The sequence below is a fragment of the Eulemur rufifrons genome, chromosome 19 (genome assembly GCF_041146395.1).
Source record: "Eulemur rufifrons isolate Redbay chromosome 19, OSU_ERuf_1, whole genome shotgun sequence".
NCBI lineage: Eukaryota > Metazoa > Chordata > Mammalia > Primates > Lemuridae > Eulemur > Eulemur rufifrons.
Genome location: NC_091001.1, coordinates 46,288,500 through 46,309,686, shown reverse-complemented (window position 1 = coordinate 46,309,686; position 21,187 = coordinate 46,288,500). Strand labels below are relative to the sequence as shown.

At 47.3% G+C, this 21,187-nt stretch overlaps 1 protein-coding gene across 1 annotated transcript; it reads right to left on the bottom strand.

Annotated features, from left to right (window-relative positions):
* Positions 1-14,225: 14,225 nt before the first annotated feature.
* IL1RN (interleukin 1 receptor antagonist) lies at positions 14,226-20,099 on the bottom strand. Its single transcript, XM_069494297.1, has 4 exons — positions 19,769-20,099; positions 17,915-18,003; positions 16,710-16,822; positions 14,226-15,586 (listed from the first exon to the last, which is right to left on the bottom strand). The coding sequence occupies exons 1-4, from the start codon at positions 19,882-19,884 to the stop codon at positions 15,371-15,373; spliced, it is 534 nt and encodes a 177-aa protein (XP_069350398.1). The 5' UTR covers positions 19,885-20,099; the 3' UTR covers positions 14,226-15,370.
* Positions 20,100-21,187: the final 1,088 nt, after the last annotated feature.

Below are 21,187 nucleotides of genomic sequence, written 5' to 3'. Positions count from 1 at the left end.
TCTTAGGCTACAGTGCTGGCTCTCAACCCTCCTGCAGCCTCTTCCCTCCTCCAGGCCCCCGTGCCCTTGGCGTCCCGGCCGGACAGCCGCTCCGCAGGTGCTCACCGGGCTCCGCGACACCGGTGCGTGGCACACAGTCACTGTCAAGGGCGCCGGCGAGGGCGCCCCAGGCCCCGCCCTCGCCACCAGCCCTTACCCATTTCCTGCCGGGCTCCTGCTCCGGCCTCCCGCTGGCCCCGGCGCCCCATGGCCCCGAGCCCCGGCGCCGGCCGGAGGCAGCGAGCGCTGCGGGGCGGGGACTGCGCGGGGGGCCCGGCCGGTCCGGCTCAGGGCTCTCGCCGGAGGGACTCGGTTTCCGGGAGGGCGGGCGGCGGCGCGGGACGGGGAGGGGCGGGCTGGGGCCTGGCGGGGCCTGGCCGGGGCTGAGGGGAGCGAAGCCGTCGAACTAGTTTGACCGCAGAGACGCCGGGCGGGCCGGCGGGCAGGGACTGGCGCCTGGTGCACGCCCCGCGCAGCCTGCGCGCTCCCGAGCTGCGGGCACTCAAGAGCCCTCTGGTTTATTTTTTTCCAGTACAGAAACCGGAAACTGAGGCCAGCCCCAGATACGTGCACGCCTTGAACAGGGCAATAATCTGGAGTCTCTACAAACCCTTATTTAGTTACTATGTAGTGGGCAAAAGAAAAAAATTGCATGGAGTTCAGAATGTCAGCTGTCTGGCTATAGACTTACAGCGAACTTTCGAGAGCAGGTTTGGCGATTGGTGGCAAGGTGGCAAATAGTTATGACTTGAAACAAACTTTTTTAGCAAACATATCTTCAGACATAGGTTGGCATTGGCGAGAAGTGTTTATTTTTCAATATTCCACTTGACAGCACCATCTGGTTTCTATTTTTTTTTAATTTCACTTATGTAAGGCACTATATGTGAAATTTCAAGTTAAATGATTCCATATTTCCTATATATCCAGTGATTTTTTTTAGCTCCCCTAGGGATAGGTAAACTGGAGAAGTCCATCTCTTGATTTGATGTTGCCTAAAATGGAGTTGATCAGGCTCTCTACAAGCAACAACAGCCACAACATCTAATATTTAGTGCTATGTGCTAGGCAATACGCTCTCTACCTGTCTTAACACATTTAATCCTTCCAACAACCCTATGAGATAGGAAGCTTTTCACATAATGAGAAAACTGAGGCACAGAGAGGTTAAGAAACCTGACCAGGGTCACACAGTCAGACAATGAGGACCCAGGGATTATGCTCTAAATCACTGTGCAACATTGCTGCTTTGTCTTTTTAATGTTAATAATCCTGTAACCAAGGAGTCTTCAAAAAGTTCATGGAAAATGTGTACTGTGAAAAAAAACTATGCCTGTATTTCAATTTTTTTTTCACCAAAATAAACTTGTACTAACTTAGTATACCATATATGAACAGTATCTAGTTTGAGGCACTAAAAGGGATAAGATACCAGTTTGAAAAGAGCCCCTAGTAGAGCGATATGAATTCTGCTAAAATTGAAGAAAGAACAAGCATCGAATTTATGGTGAAGCTTGGGTGGAAGAATGGTGAAATCATTGATGCTTTACAAAAAGTTTAAGGGGACAATGCCTCAAAGAAATCAGCAGTTTATAAATGGATAACTCATTTTAACAAGGAATGAGATGATGTTGAAGATGAAGCCCGCAGCAGCAGACCATCTACATCAGTTTGCAAGGAAAAAATTCATCTTGTTCATGCCCTAATTGAAGGGGACTGACAATTAACATCAGAAACAATTGTCAGCGCCATAGACATCTCGACTGGTTCAGCTGACACAATTCTGACTGAGAAATTAAAATTGAGCAAACTTTCCACTTGATGGGTGCCAAAACCATTGTGCCCAGATCAGCTGCAGACAAGAGCAGAGTTGTCAATAGAAATTTTAAACAAGTGGGATCAAGATCCCGAAGCATTTCTCCCAAGACTTGTAACAGGAAATGAAACATGGCTTTGCCCTAAGATCCTGAAGACAAACACCATCAAAGTAATGGCTACCAAGGAGTGGAACTGGTCCAGTCAAAGCCAAAGCAGACCAGTCAAGAACAAAGGTCATGTAACAGTTTTTTGGGATGTTTAAGGCATTTTGCTTGTTGCCTTTCTGGAAGGCCTAAGAATGAGAGCATCTGCTTACTAAGAGTGTTTTGAGAAAGTTAGTCAAAACAGTAGCAGAAAAATGCCCAGGAAAGCTTCACCAGAGAGTCCTTGTCCACCATGACAATGCTTCCACTCATTCCTCTCATCAAACAAAGGCATTTTGCAAGAGTTTCCATGGGATGTCATTAGGCACCCACCCAACAGTCTTGATTTGGCTCCTTCTGTCTTTTTCTTTTCTAATCTTAAAAAAATCTTCAAAGGCCACCCATGTTTTCTTTGATTAATAATGTAAAAGAGAGTGCATCCATGGTAAAATTCCCAGGACCCTCAGTTCTTTACGGATGGACTAAATGGCTGATATCATCACTTGCAAAAGTGTCTTAAACTTGGCCGGGCGCAGTGGCTCACGCCTGTAATCCTAGCACTCTGGGAGGCCGAGGTGGACGGATCGTTTGAGCTCAGGAGTTCGAGACCAGCCTGAGCAAGAGCGAGACCCCATCTCTACTAAAAATAGAAAGAAATTATATGGACAGCTAAAAATATATATAGAAAAAAAATTAGCCGGGCATGGTGGCGCATGCCTGTAGTCCCAGCTACTCGGGAGGCTGAGACAGGAGGATCGCTTGAGCTCAGGAGTCTGAGGTTGCTGTGAGCTAGGCTGATGCCACGGCACTCACTCTAGCCTGGGCAACAGAGTGAGACTCTGTCTCAAAAAAAAAAAAAAAAAAAAAAAAAAAGTGTCTTAAACTTGATGGTGCTTATGTTGAGAAACAAAGTTTATATTTTTTCTTTCTCTCTTAATTCCATTTTTCCAAACTTTTTGAAGTCTCTTCATATTAGTTCATTTGTTCATTCTATAAATATTCATCATACACTTATTATGTGGGTGCCAAGCACTGACTAGGCGCTATGGAATAGAAAGATGAACCAAACACCCTAAATACAGGGTGTCTTCTAAGAAAGATATACAAATGACCAATAAACAAACCAAAGATACTTGATATCATTAGCTATTAGGGAAAGGCAAATCAAACCCACTGTGATATAGCACTAGACTGGCTGTTATCAAAAAGACAGATATTAATAATAACAAGTATCGGCAAGGATGTGGAAAATTGGAACTCTTATACACTGCTGGTAGGATTGTAAAATGGTGCAGCCACTTTGGAAAACAGGCTGGCAGTTTCTGAAAACATTAAACGTAGAGTTTCCATGCAACCCAGTAATTCTACTACTGGGAATATACCCAAGAGAAATGAAGATATATCTCCTCATAAAAACTTGTACGCAAGTGTTCATAGCAGCATTATTCATGATAGCTGAAAGGTGAAAACAACCCAAATGTCTATCAATTAATGGATGGATAAATAAAACATGGTATATTAACAAAATGGAATATTATTCAGCCATAAAAAGAAATGAAATACTGACATATTCTACAACATGGATGAACCTTGATAACATTATGTTAATAAATGTACACAGTCCCAAAAGATCACACATTGTATGATACAATTTATATAAAATGTCTAGAATAAGCAAATCTAGAGAGAATGCATTAACAGATTAATAGTTGCTTAGGCCTAGGGAGGATGGAGGGAATGGGGCTAACTGCTAAAGAACATAGAATTTCTTTTTTGGGGTGATGAAAATGTTATCAAATTGATTATGGTTATTATTGCACAGCTCTGTGAATATACAGTACTAAAAACCATTGAATTGCACACTTTAAATGGGTGAATTGTATTATATATTATGTTAATAAATGTTATTTATACATTAATATATTTGTATTTTACAATTATATGTTAATCTGTTACAAAACAAACTTTGACTCTTTCGTCATACTATATATAAAAATTAACTGAAAATGTCTCAATGACCTAAATATCAAAATGAAAACTATAAAACAACTAGATGAAAACAGGAGAAAAATCTTTGCAACTTTATGCAAGGCAAAGACTTCTTAGAAGGGTAAAAAAGAATTGATAAATTAGACTTTATCAAAAATTAAAAAATTCTGCTCATCAAAACACCCTATTAAGAAAATGAATAAGCTAGGAAGAGGAAGCAGGAGGGGAAATAAAGAGAGGTTGATTAATGAGTACAAAATATAAAGATAGGAAGAAGAAATAAGACCTAGTAATTGGTAGATCAGTAGTGTGAATATAGTTAACAATAATCTATCATATATTTCAAAATAGCTAGAAGAGAATAATTGGAATGTTCCTAGCTTAAAGAAAAGATAAATATTTAAGGTGATGGAAATCTCGATTACCTTGATTTTATCTTTACACATCGTATGAATGTGTCAAATTATCTTATGTACCCAGAAAATATGTTCATCTATTAGGTCTCAATTTTAGAAATTTTAAAAAGAAACAAGAAAATGAATAAGCAAGCCACAGATAAGTAAAAAACAATTTATAAAAATGTATGTGACAAAAGAATCATCTAGAGTATTTTTTTTTTTTTTTTTTTTTTGAGACAGAGTCTCACTCTGTTGCCCAGGCTAGAGTGAGTGCCGTGGCGTCAGCCTAGCTCACAGCAACCTCAAACTCCTGGGCTCAAGCGATCCTACTGCCTCAGCCTCCCGAGTAGCTGGGACTACAGGCATGCACCACCATGCCCAGCTGATTTTTTCTATATATATATTTTAGCTGTCCATATAATTTCTTTCTATTTTTAGTAGAGATGGGGTCTCACTCTTGCTCAGGCTGGTCTTGAACTCCTGAGCTCAAACGATCCGCCCACCTCGGCCTCCCAGAGTGCTGGGATTACAGGCGTGAGCCACCGCGCCCGGCCCATCTAGAGTATTTAAAACACTTATAAATAAATAATTAAAAAACAAACCATGGAATTAAAATAATGGCCAAAAGACTTACACACTTTACAATAAAAGATAAATGGCCTATAAACACATGAAAAGATGTTCAATATTGTTAGTGCAAATTCAAACACAATGAGATACTACTTCACCCCCACAAGAATGGATAAAATTTAAAACACTGATAATACCAAATATCGACAAGGATGTGGAGCAACTGGTACTCTCATACTTTGCTGATGCAAATGTAAAACGGTGCAACCACTTTGGAAAACAAGTTGGCAATTTCTTGTAAAATTAAACATGCAGCTACTATTTGACCCAGATATTCCATTCCCAGGCATTTACTCAAGAGAGTGAATGTCCACCAAACAGTTGTATAAAAGATTAGCTGCTTTATCTGTCATAGACAAAAACTGGAAGCAACCCCAAAGTCCATGGAAAAACTACTGTGATTTATTCATATTTGGAATACTACTCAACAATAGAAAGAAACAATTTGCTGATTTCCTACAATATGGATGAATCTCAAAAACATTGTGTTGAGAGGAGGAAGCCAAATAAAAAAGAGTATGTGCTGTGTGTTTCCATTTATGTGAAGTTCAAAAGAGGGCACAACTAATCTATGGGGATAGAAACCAGAACAGGGGTTTCCTCTTGGGTGGGGGGAATTGATTAGAAAGAATTTTTAAGAGTTATGGAAATGTTCTACATTTTCATTGGGATGGTGGTTAAATGAATATATACATTTATCAAAACGCATGAAACTGAACATTTAAAATTTGTACATGATGTTATATGTAAAGTGTACTTCAATAAAAAGTGCTAATCATATCTGTTTACCTTTTAGCTTAAAATCCTTAAATGGCTCTTGATTGCTCAGAATCTAAACTCCCTCCCATACCTCACAAGGGCTTGATTGTGATGACTAAATGAATTATATCAAAGGGAAAAAAAAGGAATCTGACTTGATTTTAATGTCACAGACACCATGTGAAACCATAGTGAGAAGGTCACAGGCATAATTTTATTGCTCCTGAGTTAACTGGGGAAAGAGGGTTGAGAAGGGTGATGGGGACGTTGCTGGGAGGTAGAACTGCCGCGTAGACCTGGATTGCCAGGCTCCTGGGGAAATGTCCTTCATTACAGAGATCGCCAGGAGGAAGATATGCACACAGCTCTAAGGTAGTGGGAAGTCAGAACTTGGACTGACCCTTGGTCCTGATCTTAAAAACTTGGTGTGGTTGGTTGAATTGGAAAATTGTCATTTCAAAACAGCAAGCAATTTTGTCTTAAGAACAATGGAAATTTGGGAACACATTTGGGGCAGGTGGATCCTTTGTTCTGAGCAAAGAATGAGTCGGTTCGATTATATATCTGCAAAGCACATTAGAGCTGCGGTCCCCAACCTCTGTGCTGCAGACAGGTCCGTGGACTGTCAGGGACCCGGCCACAAAGCTTCGCACCCCACCAATCCCAGTCCGTGAAAAAATTGCGTTCCATGAAACTTAGGAACTGGGGGGCCCGAACAGCAGGAGGTGAGGGCAAGCAAGTGAAGCTTCATTTGTATTTACAGCCGCTCCCCATCGCTCACATCGCTGCCTGAGCTCCGCCCCACAGTCCGTGGAAAAAATTGTCTTCCATGAAACCGGTCCCTGGTGCCAAAAATGTTGGGGACGACTGCATTAGAGAGTTGTTCTGCGGACGATGTGAGTGGGAGAGGAGGGCTGCATGCTGTATGTACACTGCTGACCTGGGTTTCTTTTGTAAGTCTCATCAGACTTCATTCACTCTGCCTGCAAATGTTGCCGCTGCTTGGGAACCTGTGTCTTACTGCAACAAATGACCACGGGCCTGATGTTTTCACTGGGGACTTAGGACATCACTGAGTGCTACATGGGGACACAGGTGCCACCTAATGGTTCAAGAGCTGGGAAATGGGCCTTCTTAGAACCTGCTTGGGCACCCTGAGAACTGGAGGCGCTGGGATTATCTGAAGAGACTGCCCTTGGCACAGACATGGACAAAGGAGGGAAGTGGTGGAAGGCCTGGGGTTGTTGAGAGACGTAATCAAGATCCCCTCACTGGGTCACCCCAGAAATACTGGTGATGGGGGGCGGGCATGTGAGGGTGAGCTGGGCCAGGACCAGGACATTCAGATGACCTGCCAGCTGGAGATATTCTGGTGACAGTCGGGTTGTAACATTTTTAAAGTGGTTTTTATAAGCAAGCCTCTACCCAGAGCACGCTTGCGTGTTATTTAATCATGACCACAACTCTGAGATGTACTATGATCTTGATTTTCCAAATGAATAGAATGAGCCTCAGGAAGCCTCAGGAGCTTGTTCAAAATCACCCAGCTGGATGTAGCTGGACCTCATTCCTGAGCATCTGGCTTCCAGCCGGAGACTCTTGTCCCCCTCTACTTGCAAGCGGCCTGTTGGTACACCAGCTCCGTCTGGGCTTCCTCCTACCTCTCCCACGCTCACTGCAGCAGGGTCTTCCCGGCTGAGTTTCTGAGACAGTGTGTGTGTGTGTGTGTGTGTGTGTGTGTGTGTGTTGGGGGGTGGGGTGCGGGGCACACTTTCAACAGGAGGTTTGCTCTGGTCTGAAAGGGGTGGAAGTTCTGCCCAACACCTTGGTATTAAAGATAACTGTAATTTTATTTATTTATTTATTTTATGTTCTTACTAAAGATAAATATGAGTTTAATGCATAAAAAGATATGGAACTGGGGAGAAATAGAAACTACAACATAAACAAAACAAATGCAACAGGACTCACACTTTCCAATTTCAAAGCAACTGCAAAGCCACCCCAGTACTTGCACAAGGGTAGACACACAGATCAATCAATGGCATTGGGATTTTAGAAATAAACCCTTGAATTTCAGCAAAGTGCCAAGAAATGGGGAAATGGTACTGAGACAGATTGATAACCACTTGCAAAAAAAGAAGTTGGACCCTTTCCTCACTGATACATAGAAATTAACTCAGAATGAATCATAGATGTGACAGTAGTAGCTAAATCTATAAAACTATTAGGAGACAACATGGGAGTAAATCTTCATGACCTTGGTTTAGGCAATGTTTTCTTAATATCACATCAAAAGTGCAAGCAATGATAACTGTAATTTTAAAGCTCTGTCCTCCTGGTATAGATGGGCCCTGTGTTTAGCAGAGCACTTTGGTCTGTGTTTGGAGAAGCAGAGGTGAGCCCTGGACCCACTGGGGTGGGAGGAGATCAGGAGACATGAGCTTCCTCCCAGAAGGCAGCAGCAGAACTAACAGCTAGACAGCGGTGGGGAATGTTCCCCAGCAAGGAGAGGGGCAGGTCCCACATGACCTAGCGGTTAGGGAAAAAAAAGAAAGAGAGGAGCAGAGACCAAAGCAATATGCCCAGGGAGCCTGCCCTATGGGTGGCGAGGCCGGAAGGTGTTTAGGACAGTGACATCTCATGTTCAGGGTCTCTTCTGCGATCCATTATTCACTATTTCAAACCTTTCCATTCTTCTTTGTTTATTTGTGCCCCCTACCCTGCACCATACAAGATTTTGTTGCTGTCACAGAGAGGAGGAGTGTGGGGACTTACAAGCTTTCCTCACACACCGCAGGGAGACAGAGAGCCACCCAGTTTGTACCCCAGGGCCCCCCTATTCCACCTAGGAGAAGGAATTGTTACTTTCTCAATTCATTCCACAACACAGAAGAAGACGAAACTGGACCTACAATTGAAGTATGTAAACATGCTGCTAATTATGCTCATATATTGGAGCTGGTTTCCATTCCTGGTTAAGCCCTGAAGGGAGCACCCTGCGGATTGTCCCCAGCAGCTGGGGCTGCAGTACAGTAGGTGCTTGATGAGGACGATTGTTGAATTAATAATCAGGCACTGGAGGGGGGGCGGAAAATGTCCTTGCCTTAATGGAGCTTAAAATGTAGTAGGAAAATAGACTTAAATAAGCAAACAAACAGATACATAACACACAGAAGGTGATTGTTTTTAGGAAGAAAAATAAAGCAAGGTACAGAGACAGTGAGTTTCAGGAGTAGAATGCAATTTTTTTTTTTTTTTTTTTTTGAGACAGGGTCTCACTCTGTCATCCAGGCTATAGTGCAGTGGCATGATCATAGCTCACTGCAGCCTCCAACTCCTGGGCTCAAGGGATCCTCCTGCCTCAGCCTCCCAGAGTGTTGGGATTACAGGTGTGAGCCACCGCGCCAGCCCTAGTTCCACCATAAGGTGCTCAGGAAAAGGTTTAAATATGCGCACCTGGAGAACCCCAGAGATACTATGCAAATCAGGGATCTGGGCCACAGGTCCTCACGGAGTTTAGAAGAGTGGGTTATTGAGGGCTAGCTAGCATGGATGGTCCTCTATGTCTTCATGGAACAAGTTGCCCAAGAGCCTAGCTTTGAAGAGATTTTTGTAGGAATCAAGTGGTGTAGATGAGGAGAGAGAGGACTCCAAAGTGGGGCATGGTGTGGTGAAGGTAGACTTCAGAGTTCGAGGCCTGTTCCTGCCTTAGGATAAGCTAAAGTCCCTACCGTTGCCTGCCAGGCCCAGCAAGATCTAGCCCCTGCCTACCTCCCCCTTGCTCCCTGTGCTCCAAAAGGCTGTGTTGGAAGGAAAGCAAACTTCTGTGACTTACAAGGAACACTGCCAAGGACGGAAGGTGGCGAAGGAGCCAGTGCGGCCCCATCATGGCTGAAGGAAGATGGGCCTTGGCTCTGGGACAAGCACACGTCCATCTCTTGGAAGGGAGCCCCTCAGAGGGGAGGTGGAGGACTAAAGTGAGGCAGCTGGAGGTCACTGGCCACTAGGATCTTTCCTCTGCTCTGACTCCAAGTCAAGTATTCTGAGCCATCTGACTCTGTGTCAACTGTCCCTGGGGAAAGGGCACAGGCATGTTTGTCCCCGGGACGGACCCATTCCTCATAGCAATGAATGTCCAGGTTTTTTGTCTATCTGTCTTTTGTGAGCTTTGTCCACCACCAGCAAAGAAAGTACACACCTCCCTGGCAGGCATGCTGCCGGTTTCCGTGGTGCGTTCTGGCAAGGTGGGTGTGCGTTCCTTGGGGTAAGTGGGGGAGGGTTAACTCCACCCAGCAGTCCATCTTCCAGGTGAGAGCAGGAAACAGGACCCCAAGAGGTGGGCTTTGACGCTCGCACAGAAGACCCTTAGGATTTCTTGGGCCTCACCCCTTGGAGAGTAGACATTGGTAACAGACAACATTTATTGGCTACTGGTCAGGGCTCAGGCACGACATGTACTTCATGAGGTAAATAGCCCAAATTATGGCCATACTACAGCTCCATTGATAGGTGAATGAACATAAACTTTCCTTGGGGCAAAAAAAAAAAACAAAACAGATTTTTCATATGAGGTCTTTAAAAACTAGCCTTTCACCAATCTGAGAGCATGAACTCAGCTAATTGTCTTCTCAAGATTCTTTCCAGAGCGGAGTAAAAGTCGAGGGTGGAAAATGCTGGCCCCTGGTGGACATTTCTTGCACTACTCTTTTGTCTCCACATACAGGAGACCAGAGGCTGAGCTTCCCTCTCTTTAATCTTTCTCCCCACATTTTTCTGAGAGAACTGGATGGAATATCAAGCATGTTGATATTTGCCACTGTGACTTAGGGATTTTAGAAATTTCAGGGGTCCAGAAGGTCTCACAGCCCTGGGATGCTCAGGTCCTTGTCCCACCCCCAGGCCAACCCTGACCAAGAGAATCAGAATCTCTGGGTGGGGGGGAGGCCAGGCATTTTTGCTAAAAACCTCTGCCCTTGAAGTTCAGCCTAAGGAGAATGCAGATGCCGCCCAGTCCCCTCCTTTCATGGTGAGAAAATCGAGGCCTAGGGAGGGGAGGTCACTTGGCCAAGGTCTCCCCACTGGTTGGTAGGGAAACTCTGGCCTGTGAAAGCCTTCAAGACTTGAATTCAGTTTTGAATTTTCAAACAGTTGTTCTGGGATTCCATGGTATTGTAGTCGGTCAGGCCCAGAAGTGACAGGAAAGGGCCACACTCCTCTTGGGTACTTGCCTGTCTCCCTGTCTGTGTTTTCCTCTCCCACCGGAGATCCTCCTGCCTCCTGGTCACTCTGCGCTGCCTCCTGATTATACAAAGGCCTCACTTGAACACGCTCCCGGGCCTGGCCTTCCTGAGCCGAGTGCCCGGTCCTGTGCCGTGTGAGCCGGAGACGGCCCCTGCGAGCCGGCCCTCGCTTGCTGATGCCTCCATTGCAGGCCGAGAGCCGACCCCTCAGCTCAAAACCCTTCCTGGTGCCAAACTCAAACATCTGCACGTCTAATTGTTTTAAATGTAGCCCAAATAAGCAGAATTTTAGCCATTTAGAGCCTGCTTGCTTTGCACACCCTATGAAACTGTACCCATGTTTGCCAGCCAACGATAAGCCCCAGCTGTGAAAACCCAAAGCCACTGCTGCCCTTTGGAGCTCTTTGACCCAGAGACTCCCTTCTGTGCTGCCGGGAGACATCACCTGGACACATAAGCCCCCCATCCAGTTCCCTTCTCCCCTGGGAGTCCCCTTGTCCTCCTCCCCTCCTGGCTAGGACCCCAACTCCACTCTGTAGCGTCTGAATAGACTCCTGGCATGAGAGACCTACCCCCCACTGCAAACTGGTCAAAGCTTCACCCCTAAAGCTTGTGTGTGCTACTGCCACCTTGTGGTCATATCTTTTCCTGGCTCAGCCCCCAAGTCCCTGGAAGCCTTTACACCCTGGACTTTTCCCTGTTTCCTCATTTCCAGGCTTCCTTCAAAACTTCCTGGTCTGAGTTCCTAGTCTTCTCGAATTTGCTGGCCAATCTAACAAACTAACCCCTATTGATATATCAGCAGCCAATTCATTTATTCACCACATATTCACTAAGCACTCAGTATATGCCAAGCATTGGTCTCTGCACTTGGGATACATAGTAGAACAAACATGAATGTCCCTGCATGGGTTGGACTGACATTCTAGTAGGATGATGAGGGTTTAATGCTATCCTCTTAGGGATATTTTACTGAACACTTTAATCCAAATAAGGAAGTGTTAAGAGGGGAGTTTTCAGTATTGTCAATGAGCCAGTAGGACGAAGAGTAAGGATGTGGGCAGGTTTTGTAATATGAGAATCCCCTTAATAAATATGCAGAGCTTACACACTGCATGAGTGCTGCATTTTAGAGCAGGAGAAGCCGTGCTTCTTAAACTCAAACGTGCATGTGATCCCCTGCAGACCTGGTTAAGATGAAGATCATAAGTCAGTGAGTCTGGGGTGAGGCCTGGGAGGCTGCATTTTAACCCCCAAATGCTGCTCATGCTGCTGATCCATGGACCACACTTGAAGCAACAGGCTTTAAAGCAGATTCCTTTGCACATTGATTCTTCCAGGACTAGTAATGGTAATAATGATATACCACTTACCACTGAGGGCTGTTGCAAAGATTAAATAAGGTAACTCAGCCGTCTGCATTAGCTACTATCTGCATTTAGAGATGAGGAAACTGAGCTCTGAGATGTTAACTATCTCATCCATGAGCACACATGGCAAACAGGAGAGCCAGAATGTGACTCCAGAGTCCCAGAGCTCGCTGGCAAGACTGTTTGCTGCCTTGCCTTTTACTAACCTATAACCTGCTGCTTGACCTAGTCTGCATGAAGGTTCTGGGCCTCGGGCTTCACTTCTGTAACATCATGGGAAGATGCACACAGAGCCCCACACCTGTTAGCTGCTATTGTTGCCATTAGCCTTGATGGGGTTCTGCCTTAAACCTCCTCCTTTTACCAGGATTGAAAATGTATCAGCCACAGGTGCTTTCATCACTCACATAGCATTTCACCTATGTCATTGCATTCCAGCCCTGCGTCATCCATGTGGGCAGGTGTGGCAACTCCTGTTTTGTACATCAGGAAGACAAAGCTCAGAGGTGTTGGGTGACCTCATCATGGTCATAGGATCTGTGATCTAGAGAAGACCTTAAACATTTTCTCCAGTTCTTTGCCTTTGAACCTGCCTAGTTTGGTTTGTTTTTAGCAATGAAATCTCCTCTTCAAACAAAGTCCTGTGGAAAGCCCAGGTTGTAAAGCAGAGAAAAGCAGAGGGCTGTGGTGGGAACAAGTTCAAGGGATGGAGCCTGGCCTGCTCAGCCTTCCTTCTCTTGGGCTCCCCATTTCCGGGGAACTTGGAGACAGGGGTCCAAGAAGTTCATGGCCCAGCTGGAGCCTGACTCTCAAACTCCAAAGACCAAGTCCAGAACAGACCCAACAGAACCTGTGCAGGAGGAAGGAGCCCATTCCCCACTCGCCCAACTCTGTCAGCCGAGGTATGTTTGCTAAGTGATTGCTTTTCTGGTCATGCACTCTCACCTTTTGGGGCCAAATTCAGCACCCACTGGTTAATCTCATAATCCCACAGAGGCTCCTTTCCTCACACCCCAGGGGGTCAAGTCTTTTTATTTTTTAGGCATTTTGAAATTATGAAATAAAACATGAGCCTGCTGTTTCATTTTAGCCAAATCACCTCCCTCCTTGGGGCCTATTCTTCATTTGTTCAAGGAGAGTGTTGGCTTGGATGGGGGTTTTCCAAACAGAGCTCCCTGGACCCCTTTCTCCAAGATCCCTGGAAATGGGGAACCCAAGAGAAAACTGCCTAACCACATCCATGCCAGGAAACAGGATGTTGCCTGGACCCTAAAAGTCCCCAGGTGCTCCTGTCTGCCCTTCCACCTTCCAGGAGCCACCCCCCATCAGCTTTCGGGGGGACATATCCTTGTTTCTCTCGGCACCACCTGTCTCTACATCCCCCCACACAACAGCTCACTGTTGCCTGTTTTGAACTTTATAGAAATGGAATCACCCTCTACGCATGGCTTTGTAATTCTCGTACGCAGATTATGTTTGTGAGATTCATCCGTTTTCTTGGGTACAAGCTGGCTGTGGTTCATTCATTTTCTTTGCTCTCAAACATTGCATTATGTGCAGATACACAATTCATATATTCATCCGTCTATAATGGGCGTTTGGGTTGTTTCCAGGGAAGGTTATTGTGGGCAATGCTGCTCCACACCTTCCTGGCAGGGAGATTTGCTCTCATGTTATCCAGGGACAGTGAGCCCCAAGGAGGACAAGGACTCTTAGAGGTGAGGCAGCTAGGCCCCAACCCCTGGGGTGAGAAAGACCTGTTGGCTTCCCCATCAGCACGGTATGCCCCAAGCCTGGCAAGGCCAAGGACACAGTCAACAAAGTAGGTGTTTTCAAGGTTTTATTGTAAAACAGAGCTAAAGTCACAGCAAGTGGGGAACTTTGCACCCAACACATACAACACACATTCACTGAGTACCTGCTAGGAGCCAGGCCAGGTGCTGGGTCCTGCAGGGACCTGAGACACATACACGCCAGGCTCCCCATTCTCTGGGCTCACAGCCTGGTCAGGAGACAGACAGAGGCACAGCGATCTCTCATACAAGTCTCAGAGAATCAGCAGCAGTGCCACAGTGGTCAGGAAGCGATTTGTTCCTCCAGGTAGAGGAGGAAAGGACTCCTGGGAGCCATGTTTGCATAGTCCCTTGGGAGCTCGGGAACTTTCCACGGGAGGCAAAGTGCTGCAGGCAGCTGTAGATCTGGAGTGGAGATGGAGCTCAGGGCGGGGTAGAGGGGTCTGGGCACAGGGACCCACAGTGCAAGACCATCTCAAAAAGGGAAAAAGTTACGGGGCCAATATAGTACACTTTTAATTTGTACAAGTTGGGATATTACAAAAAGAAGGGGAAAAAAGGAAAAGCTACCATCTACTTTTACCATCGTTTCACAAATGAAGGAACATTTTAAATCCCCCATCCCCTTCAAGAAAGGACATAATCTCCAAATGAAGGACTCTCCTTCACATTGAATACAGTTGGCTTAATTTTAAAAATCATGAAATCCTCAATTTCCATTTTCCATAAGCCCTTAAGAAGTTCCCCATGGACTGGCATCAGTTTGTAAATCAGGGTGTGGGAGCCAGTTGGTGGGGGGTCACTCGAGTGGCCTAATGGATCTGGGGCATGGACGTGTGGGGCAAGGGAGGAGGAGGCGGGGAGAGGAGAGCAGAGAGAGTCCAGGCTAAGCAGGTGGCCTGGATTTTATTCTGAATGCAGAGATGACATGGAAGAGCTTTGAGCGGGGGCTGCTGTGGTCCGATTTGGACGTTAGAAAGACCATTCTGGAGGCAGCATGGAGGTTGGGTCAGTTGAGAGGCTGGAGACAGAGTCCTGTTACCAGGGCTCTTATGCCTCCTTCTGAGGGTTCACCCTGCCAAGGCCACTCCTCAGTGCCCCTACGGCCAGGAGCCCCAGGGCAGGAAGGAGAGGCAGTCCCTGGAGTCATGATGTGACAGGAATGGGGAAGGGCAGGCCTGGTCAGTACTACTGGTCCTGCTGGAAGTAGAACTTGGTAACCGTGATGGGCTCTTCAGGAGTGTTGGTGAGGCTGACAGGCTGGTCGGCTTCCAATGCTGTGCAGAGGAACCAGCCCGGGCAGGCTGCCGACTCGAAGGTGGTGGTGGGGCCGCTGTCTGAGCGGATGAAGGTGAACCGCTTGTCCTGCTGTCTGTTCGCACTCAGGTCAGTGATGTTAACTGCCTGGAAGTCAAGAGATGGGCAGGTGAGAACTGAGGCCTGGGAAGTCCTGCACTGCCTACCTCTCCACCCCTCACCATGCAGAGTAAGTGCTGGGGAAATGCGGGACTGGAGACCACTGGCAGGAGACCCCAGGTCCAAGGTTTCATAGGACAGCACTGACACAAAGTGGTGTCCTATTGTCACACCTTGATTTTGGGAAATCCAGACACTCTGGCCACAGAGCAGTAAGTCTGGTAAACACATGGCACCATCAGCAGAGACCAAGGCTTGTGGAGGCTCATGCTTTGTCAGGTCTGAGCCTCCAAGGAGAGGGAGGGGTGGAGAGTCTTGCAGCTCACTCAACGTGTTACACACAATATCTTGGTCACCCCTACTCCACACAGAACAGGCAGTCGCCCTCCAGAACAGTGTCTCTGTACACTGGTGGAGGGACGTGACAGCACCATGGTCATGGCCATGAACACTGGGGTTAAGAGCATGTCCAACAAGCCCCTGAGACAAAGCCATTTTCTGCAGGGCTGGGCATGGGGTCATGGAGTGCAGGGCCCTGGATGGGACACTGACTAGTCAATGTGAGTAGATGAGGAGTGGAAGAGAGGTCCTGAAGGTTGGCTTTGTTAGAAGAGGGCAGGGGGCCCTTGAGCACGAGAGTAGCACACAGAGATTCAGGCCCCGTGGTAGACTGCCATGGGAGTGGTGCCCAATGACCACACTGCTCAGTGTTCACATCCCCGGGAAGTCCCTTCCATGTGAGTCTGGACCTGGCCACATGACTGACGTGATGCAAGCAGAAGTTTAATAAGTGCCTGCACATTGAGGCTTGTCTATTTGGAAAAGTCCCTCTCGGAAGCCAGCCACCATGCTGTAAGGAAGCTCAAGCTGACTACTGAACCAGAGAGGCCATGTGGAAAGAGAGCCTGGAGGGTGAGAAATCATCTTGGCTGCCCCAGCACCAGCCAAGGGCCCTGCTGAATGCAGCCTCCGGAGTAACCCAGCACATTCCTCCATCTGGACCAGAACTGCCCAGTTGATCCTGGCTAATCCACAGAACCGTAAGAACAAATCATGGTTGTTTTAAGCCACTGGGTTTGGAGGTGGTTTGATATCCAAAACAGGTCCTTACCTCCAACTGGAGTCTGATCTCGTCGCCAGACCTGATGCAGGACAGGCACAGCTTGCCTCCTTGGATCCCCAGGAACATAGCATGAGGCCTGATGGGCACCACATCTATCTTTTCTGGGGAAGAGCAGAGGGGAGGGTCAGGTTAACAGGGAGAAGGAAAGGTAGAGATGGTGAAGAGACCCTGGGTATTTTTCTGTCTCTCCCCAACTAAAGCCCCAAGGTCAGAAGGACAGAAAGCTCCCATCTTCCTGGTCTGCATCCAAACAGAAGATCAAACCAAGCACATGGTCTAGTTACTCCTAAAGGACTGGCATTCTAGATTCTGCTCCATGTGGTCTCTCCTCTCCCTCGCTTTCCCCAGGATACCTGTGCTCCAGGGCAACAGGTGTGCTGCTGAGAGGCAGGGAAATAGCACATGAGGTCATAAGCGGGGCTCCACGGAAGCCCAGGGGACTTTGAACCACCTCTCCCTCTTTAGGTCTCTGCCCTCACGTAGCAGTAAAATTGTCAGCCTCTCTGTGCTTCTGAACGCTCATGATGAGAACCACCAGAAAGGCAGGAAAGGTAGGTCTCGTGCTCTTTCAGAGCAAGGAGAGGGGGAGAGAGCAAGGGAGCAGGGTGGGTGGAGAGATCGACCTAATGTCATCCCACTTTACCGAACAGGGAAGTGAAAACACCCAAAAGGTCAGTGCAGAAAGAATCACACATCCCATCACCCAAAAGCCCTCATCTTACTAAAGAGAAAAGTGAGGAACAGAGTGGGTGGAGCTTGTCCAAGTTCATCCAGCTTGTTTAGAGCATGGGCCAGAATATGACTGAGTATGGGGTCCAGGAATAAGGGACATAGCCCAGCCTTATATGTGGTGTATTAATTTGGGGTGGGCTTAGGGTTTGAAGAACACAGGAGCATGGGAGGCTTAATAGGCACAGGGGAAGGGAAGGGTCAGTTTTGCCTTCTGGGCTCCATCCCTCCTGGCCGTGGCCCTGGGACACTGTGCCTGTAGGTGGTGGCTCCTGACCTAGACACTGCCCTCATATGTGCCCTTTGGCGGTCAGGCCTCCTCAGCTTCAAACTCAGGTACAAAGACCCAACAGGGATTAGAACCTCACACCTAAGATTTGTGGGTGCAGACTGTGATGCGGCACACCCCAGGGGCAGAGGGACCTGATGCCCACACAACGTTGGCTTTTCTGGCAACCACTCACCTTCTAATTTAGTATTTTGTCCTTGCAAATATCCAGCAACTAGTTGGTTGTTCCTCAGGTAGAAGGTCTTCTGGTTTATATCCCAGATCCTGAAAAGCAAAAGGACCCAGCTGGAGTGGACAGCCACTGTGTGCCTGGCCCTGTGCTCAGCACCTTCTCACGTCCCCCAGAGCTCACGGAATCTGCATCCAACTCTGCTGGGGCTGTGGTATTGTAGTATACCCATGGCACAGGTGAGAAGACTGAGGCTGACAGTGGTTAGGAGATGGGCCCCACTCACACAGCTGGTGAGTGGTGAGCCCACATTCTATTCCTCTCCTCAGCTTGCTCCTTACCTCAGATTCCCAGGACAGGCACCCTCTGCTTCAGCAAAGCATGCTCAGAGCAGCACCCTCCAATAGAACTTTCTGGAATGCAGAAATGTTCTATATCTGCACTGTCCAACATGGTAGCCACTAGCCACATGTGGCTGTTGAGTTCTTGAAATGTGGGTGGTGAGACCAAGGATCTGAATGTTTAATTTTCTTGTATGTTCATTCATTTAAATAGTCACCTGAGACTGGCGGCTACCACAGCACAGAGTTAGAAGTTTCAAGGGACAGAGCACCTTGCAGCTAACTCACTCCCAGCCTTGCACTGGGAGGATCTGTCCACAGAGCCTTCCCTCCATCAGCCAGCGACCTGCTCTGGCCCCAAAGGAACAGCTGCCTCCAGGAACAAGTCAGCCTCCTCTCCTCGCTCATCCATTGACCTGTTTGTGGTTCCCAATCCTTTCTTCTTGGTAAAGGACCTCTCTGGTTGACAGCAGGGCTCAGAGCTGTGGGATGTGGCAGACAGAGCTCTGCCCAGGTGACCTGGGATCTGTGCCGCATCTCCTCATCTGCGAAGTGCGCTAACTACACAACTTCATCAGGCAACCTCCATGAGGTCAGTGAGGGTGGCGGGCAAACCAAGGTGCTTTACATGTGTGAGCATTGGCCCTTTTGTGATTATCCTGGCTTCTAGATGACTAGTTGCTCAGTCTGTACATTGCCTGCTGGAGGCCTCCGAGGGCATCTCCTAGTGCTCCTAGCTGATCAGAGGAGGCCCAGGCAAACCACGTGAAGCAATCTGGGAAGGAAGGGACTTGTCACTCACACACTTAGAGTCCCAACCTGCAGCAGACCTTTCAGGCCAGAAAATCACAGCAGTCAGGGAGAGTCACTCCAACAAGGCTTCACTGCCGGAGTGTCACAGGGCAGAGGGCGTGCATAGATGGCACTCTCATTTCTACCAGCATCACAGACTGTCATTTTTACAGCAGTGATGGTGACGTCTCACAAAGCCCCAGATTTGATTTTAAACATCACAATGGTTTCTGAGCACTTTACAGTTCACAGAACATGGTTACACTATTATCTGCACATTTAATCTTCACGACCGCCCTGTAAGGCCCACTGGGAGTTAGGATGGACCTCATGTCACAGATGGAGAAAAACAAGCCCTGGGAGAGTGGGATCCCCAACGTGACAAAACAGACAGGCGTTGCTAACAGCCAGCCTGGGCCTTTGGGCTGCATCCTGCCCACGGTGCCCCTCTCCGCTTGTCTGCCAGCACTCTCTGCCAGGCCCGAGTCCCAGCCTCATTCCTTGGCTTGTGTCTGTCACTCACTGAGCTGCCAGGCACATCCGGGATATTTTGAAACACAAGCCCTAACTAAAGCCTGTGCAGGTAGCAGCCTCTTTCTTGAATAATAGACCTCCCTCTTCAGCCCAAATCCAGTTCTCAGGCCCCGCAAGGCCTGGCAGCCCCAGAAGGCTGTGATGTGACCCCCTTCTCCAGCTGGTCCACCCCCACCTCCTCGGGCAGCCTTACCTGAAGGCTTGCATCTTGCAGGATCTTCTCCCAGGGGGGCGGCAGGCTGTCTCTGAATAGAACAGGAAGAGGAGGAGAGAGAGTAAGTGACCGCAGAGGCCCCTGCAGATATCCATCCTGTGGCCGCCCCAAGGCACCGGACTGCCATTGTGGGCTCAGAGTTGCTGCTTATAAAGAAATAGTCACTCACTGAAGCCAGGCTGCTGCCACCCCGTCCCACTCGGAAAAACGGAAATACCCTCCTCACATTTCCAAAAACAGAAACCCTTGCTGTTGTCACTTTCAACCCTGCCGAGTGTCGCAATGGGGTGTTGAAACCGATTTCCTCCCCTTTTTCCCCTGTGCAATTTCCCCAAAATTGAGATTTCTGTTTCCCCTTCATTGAGTTCCTGGGAAGAAGAGCACAATGAAACCCAAACTCCCTCATTTGCCTGACAGATACTGTTTGTTGACTTTTTATAAAAACAGATTTGAGCAGAGAAATACACCCCTGTCATAATACATTAAGCCAAGTAATAGCGCTCTCAGCACACGGGAGAGTCTCATGTCACTTTGTGCACATTGAAGGAGAGACAGCCTTGGACTCCGGACTATGGATTGCAAACATTCTGTAGAGGACCAGATAGCAAATATTTTATGCTTTGTGGGCCACGCAGTCTCTGTCATGATTACTCAACTCAGCTGTCATTTCACCAAGCAGTCGTAGACACTCTGTAAATCAATAGGCCTAACTGTTCCAATACAACTTTATTTACAAAATCAGGGGGTAGCCTGGATTTGAAGTCAGCTGACCCTGCTCGAGGGAAAAGTGAGTCCCGCCTGAGAACTGCTTTTAAAGCAACTCTCTTCCCGTGATCCCATATCTTTAAAGTTATGGTCTCAGGAAAGTGAGGTGAACTCAGCACTTGGACAAAAACGGGTCCAAATACAACCTCTGCCACTTGCCACATGCCACCTGTGTGACCTTGAATAAGTCGCTTCACTTGTTGAGCCTCTGCCTCCTCATTCTCAGAAAGAGGATGATCTTGTTTTCCTCACAGGTGGCAAAAAGGAAGGAAGACAGGAAGGAAAAGAGGGAGGGAGGGAGGAAGAGGGGAGGAAGAAAGAAGAAAGCTTCTGCTCCTTAGTAGACACTAATAAACATTAACTTCCTTCCTCATAATATTCTAGACAGTTAGGAAAAAGGTAAACATGCTCCTATTCTATTGATAGAAAAAGCTGACGATGTTTTCTACATGATCTACGTGATGGGTAATGCTAGCCCAGGACACAGACTGTAGTGTCTTAGAACTGGATGGAGGCTTAGCTACCCTTGTATCCCACCCTAGCATTGTTCTATAGAAGACTCAGAAAGACCCAGAAAAAGGAAGGGATATGGGCAAGGTCACGCAGCTTGTCAATAGCAAAGATGTGCCTGGA

Coding starts and splice junctions, on each gene's coding strand:
- IL1RN (XM_069494297.1), bottom strand. CDS start 19,884: ATGGATATCTGCAGGGGCCTCTGCGGTCACTTACTCTCTCTCCTCCTC. Junction 18,004..19,768: donor TGCAAGATGCAAGCCTTCAG/GTAAGGCTGCCC, acceptor TTTGCTTTTCAG/GATCTGGGATATAAACCAGA. Junction 16,823..17,914: donor ACAAAATACTAAATTAGAAG/GTGAGTGGTTGC, acceptor GCTCTTCCCCAG/AAAAGATAGATGTGGTGCCC.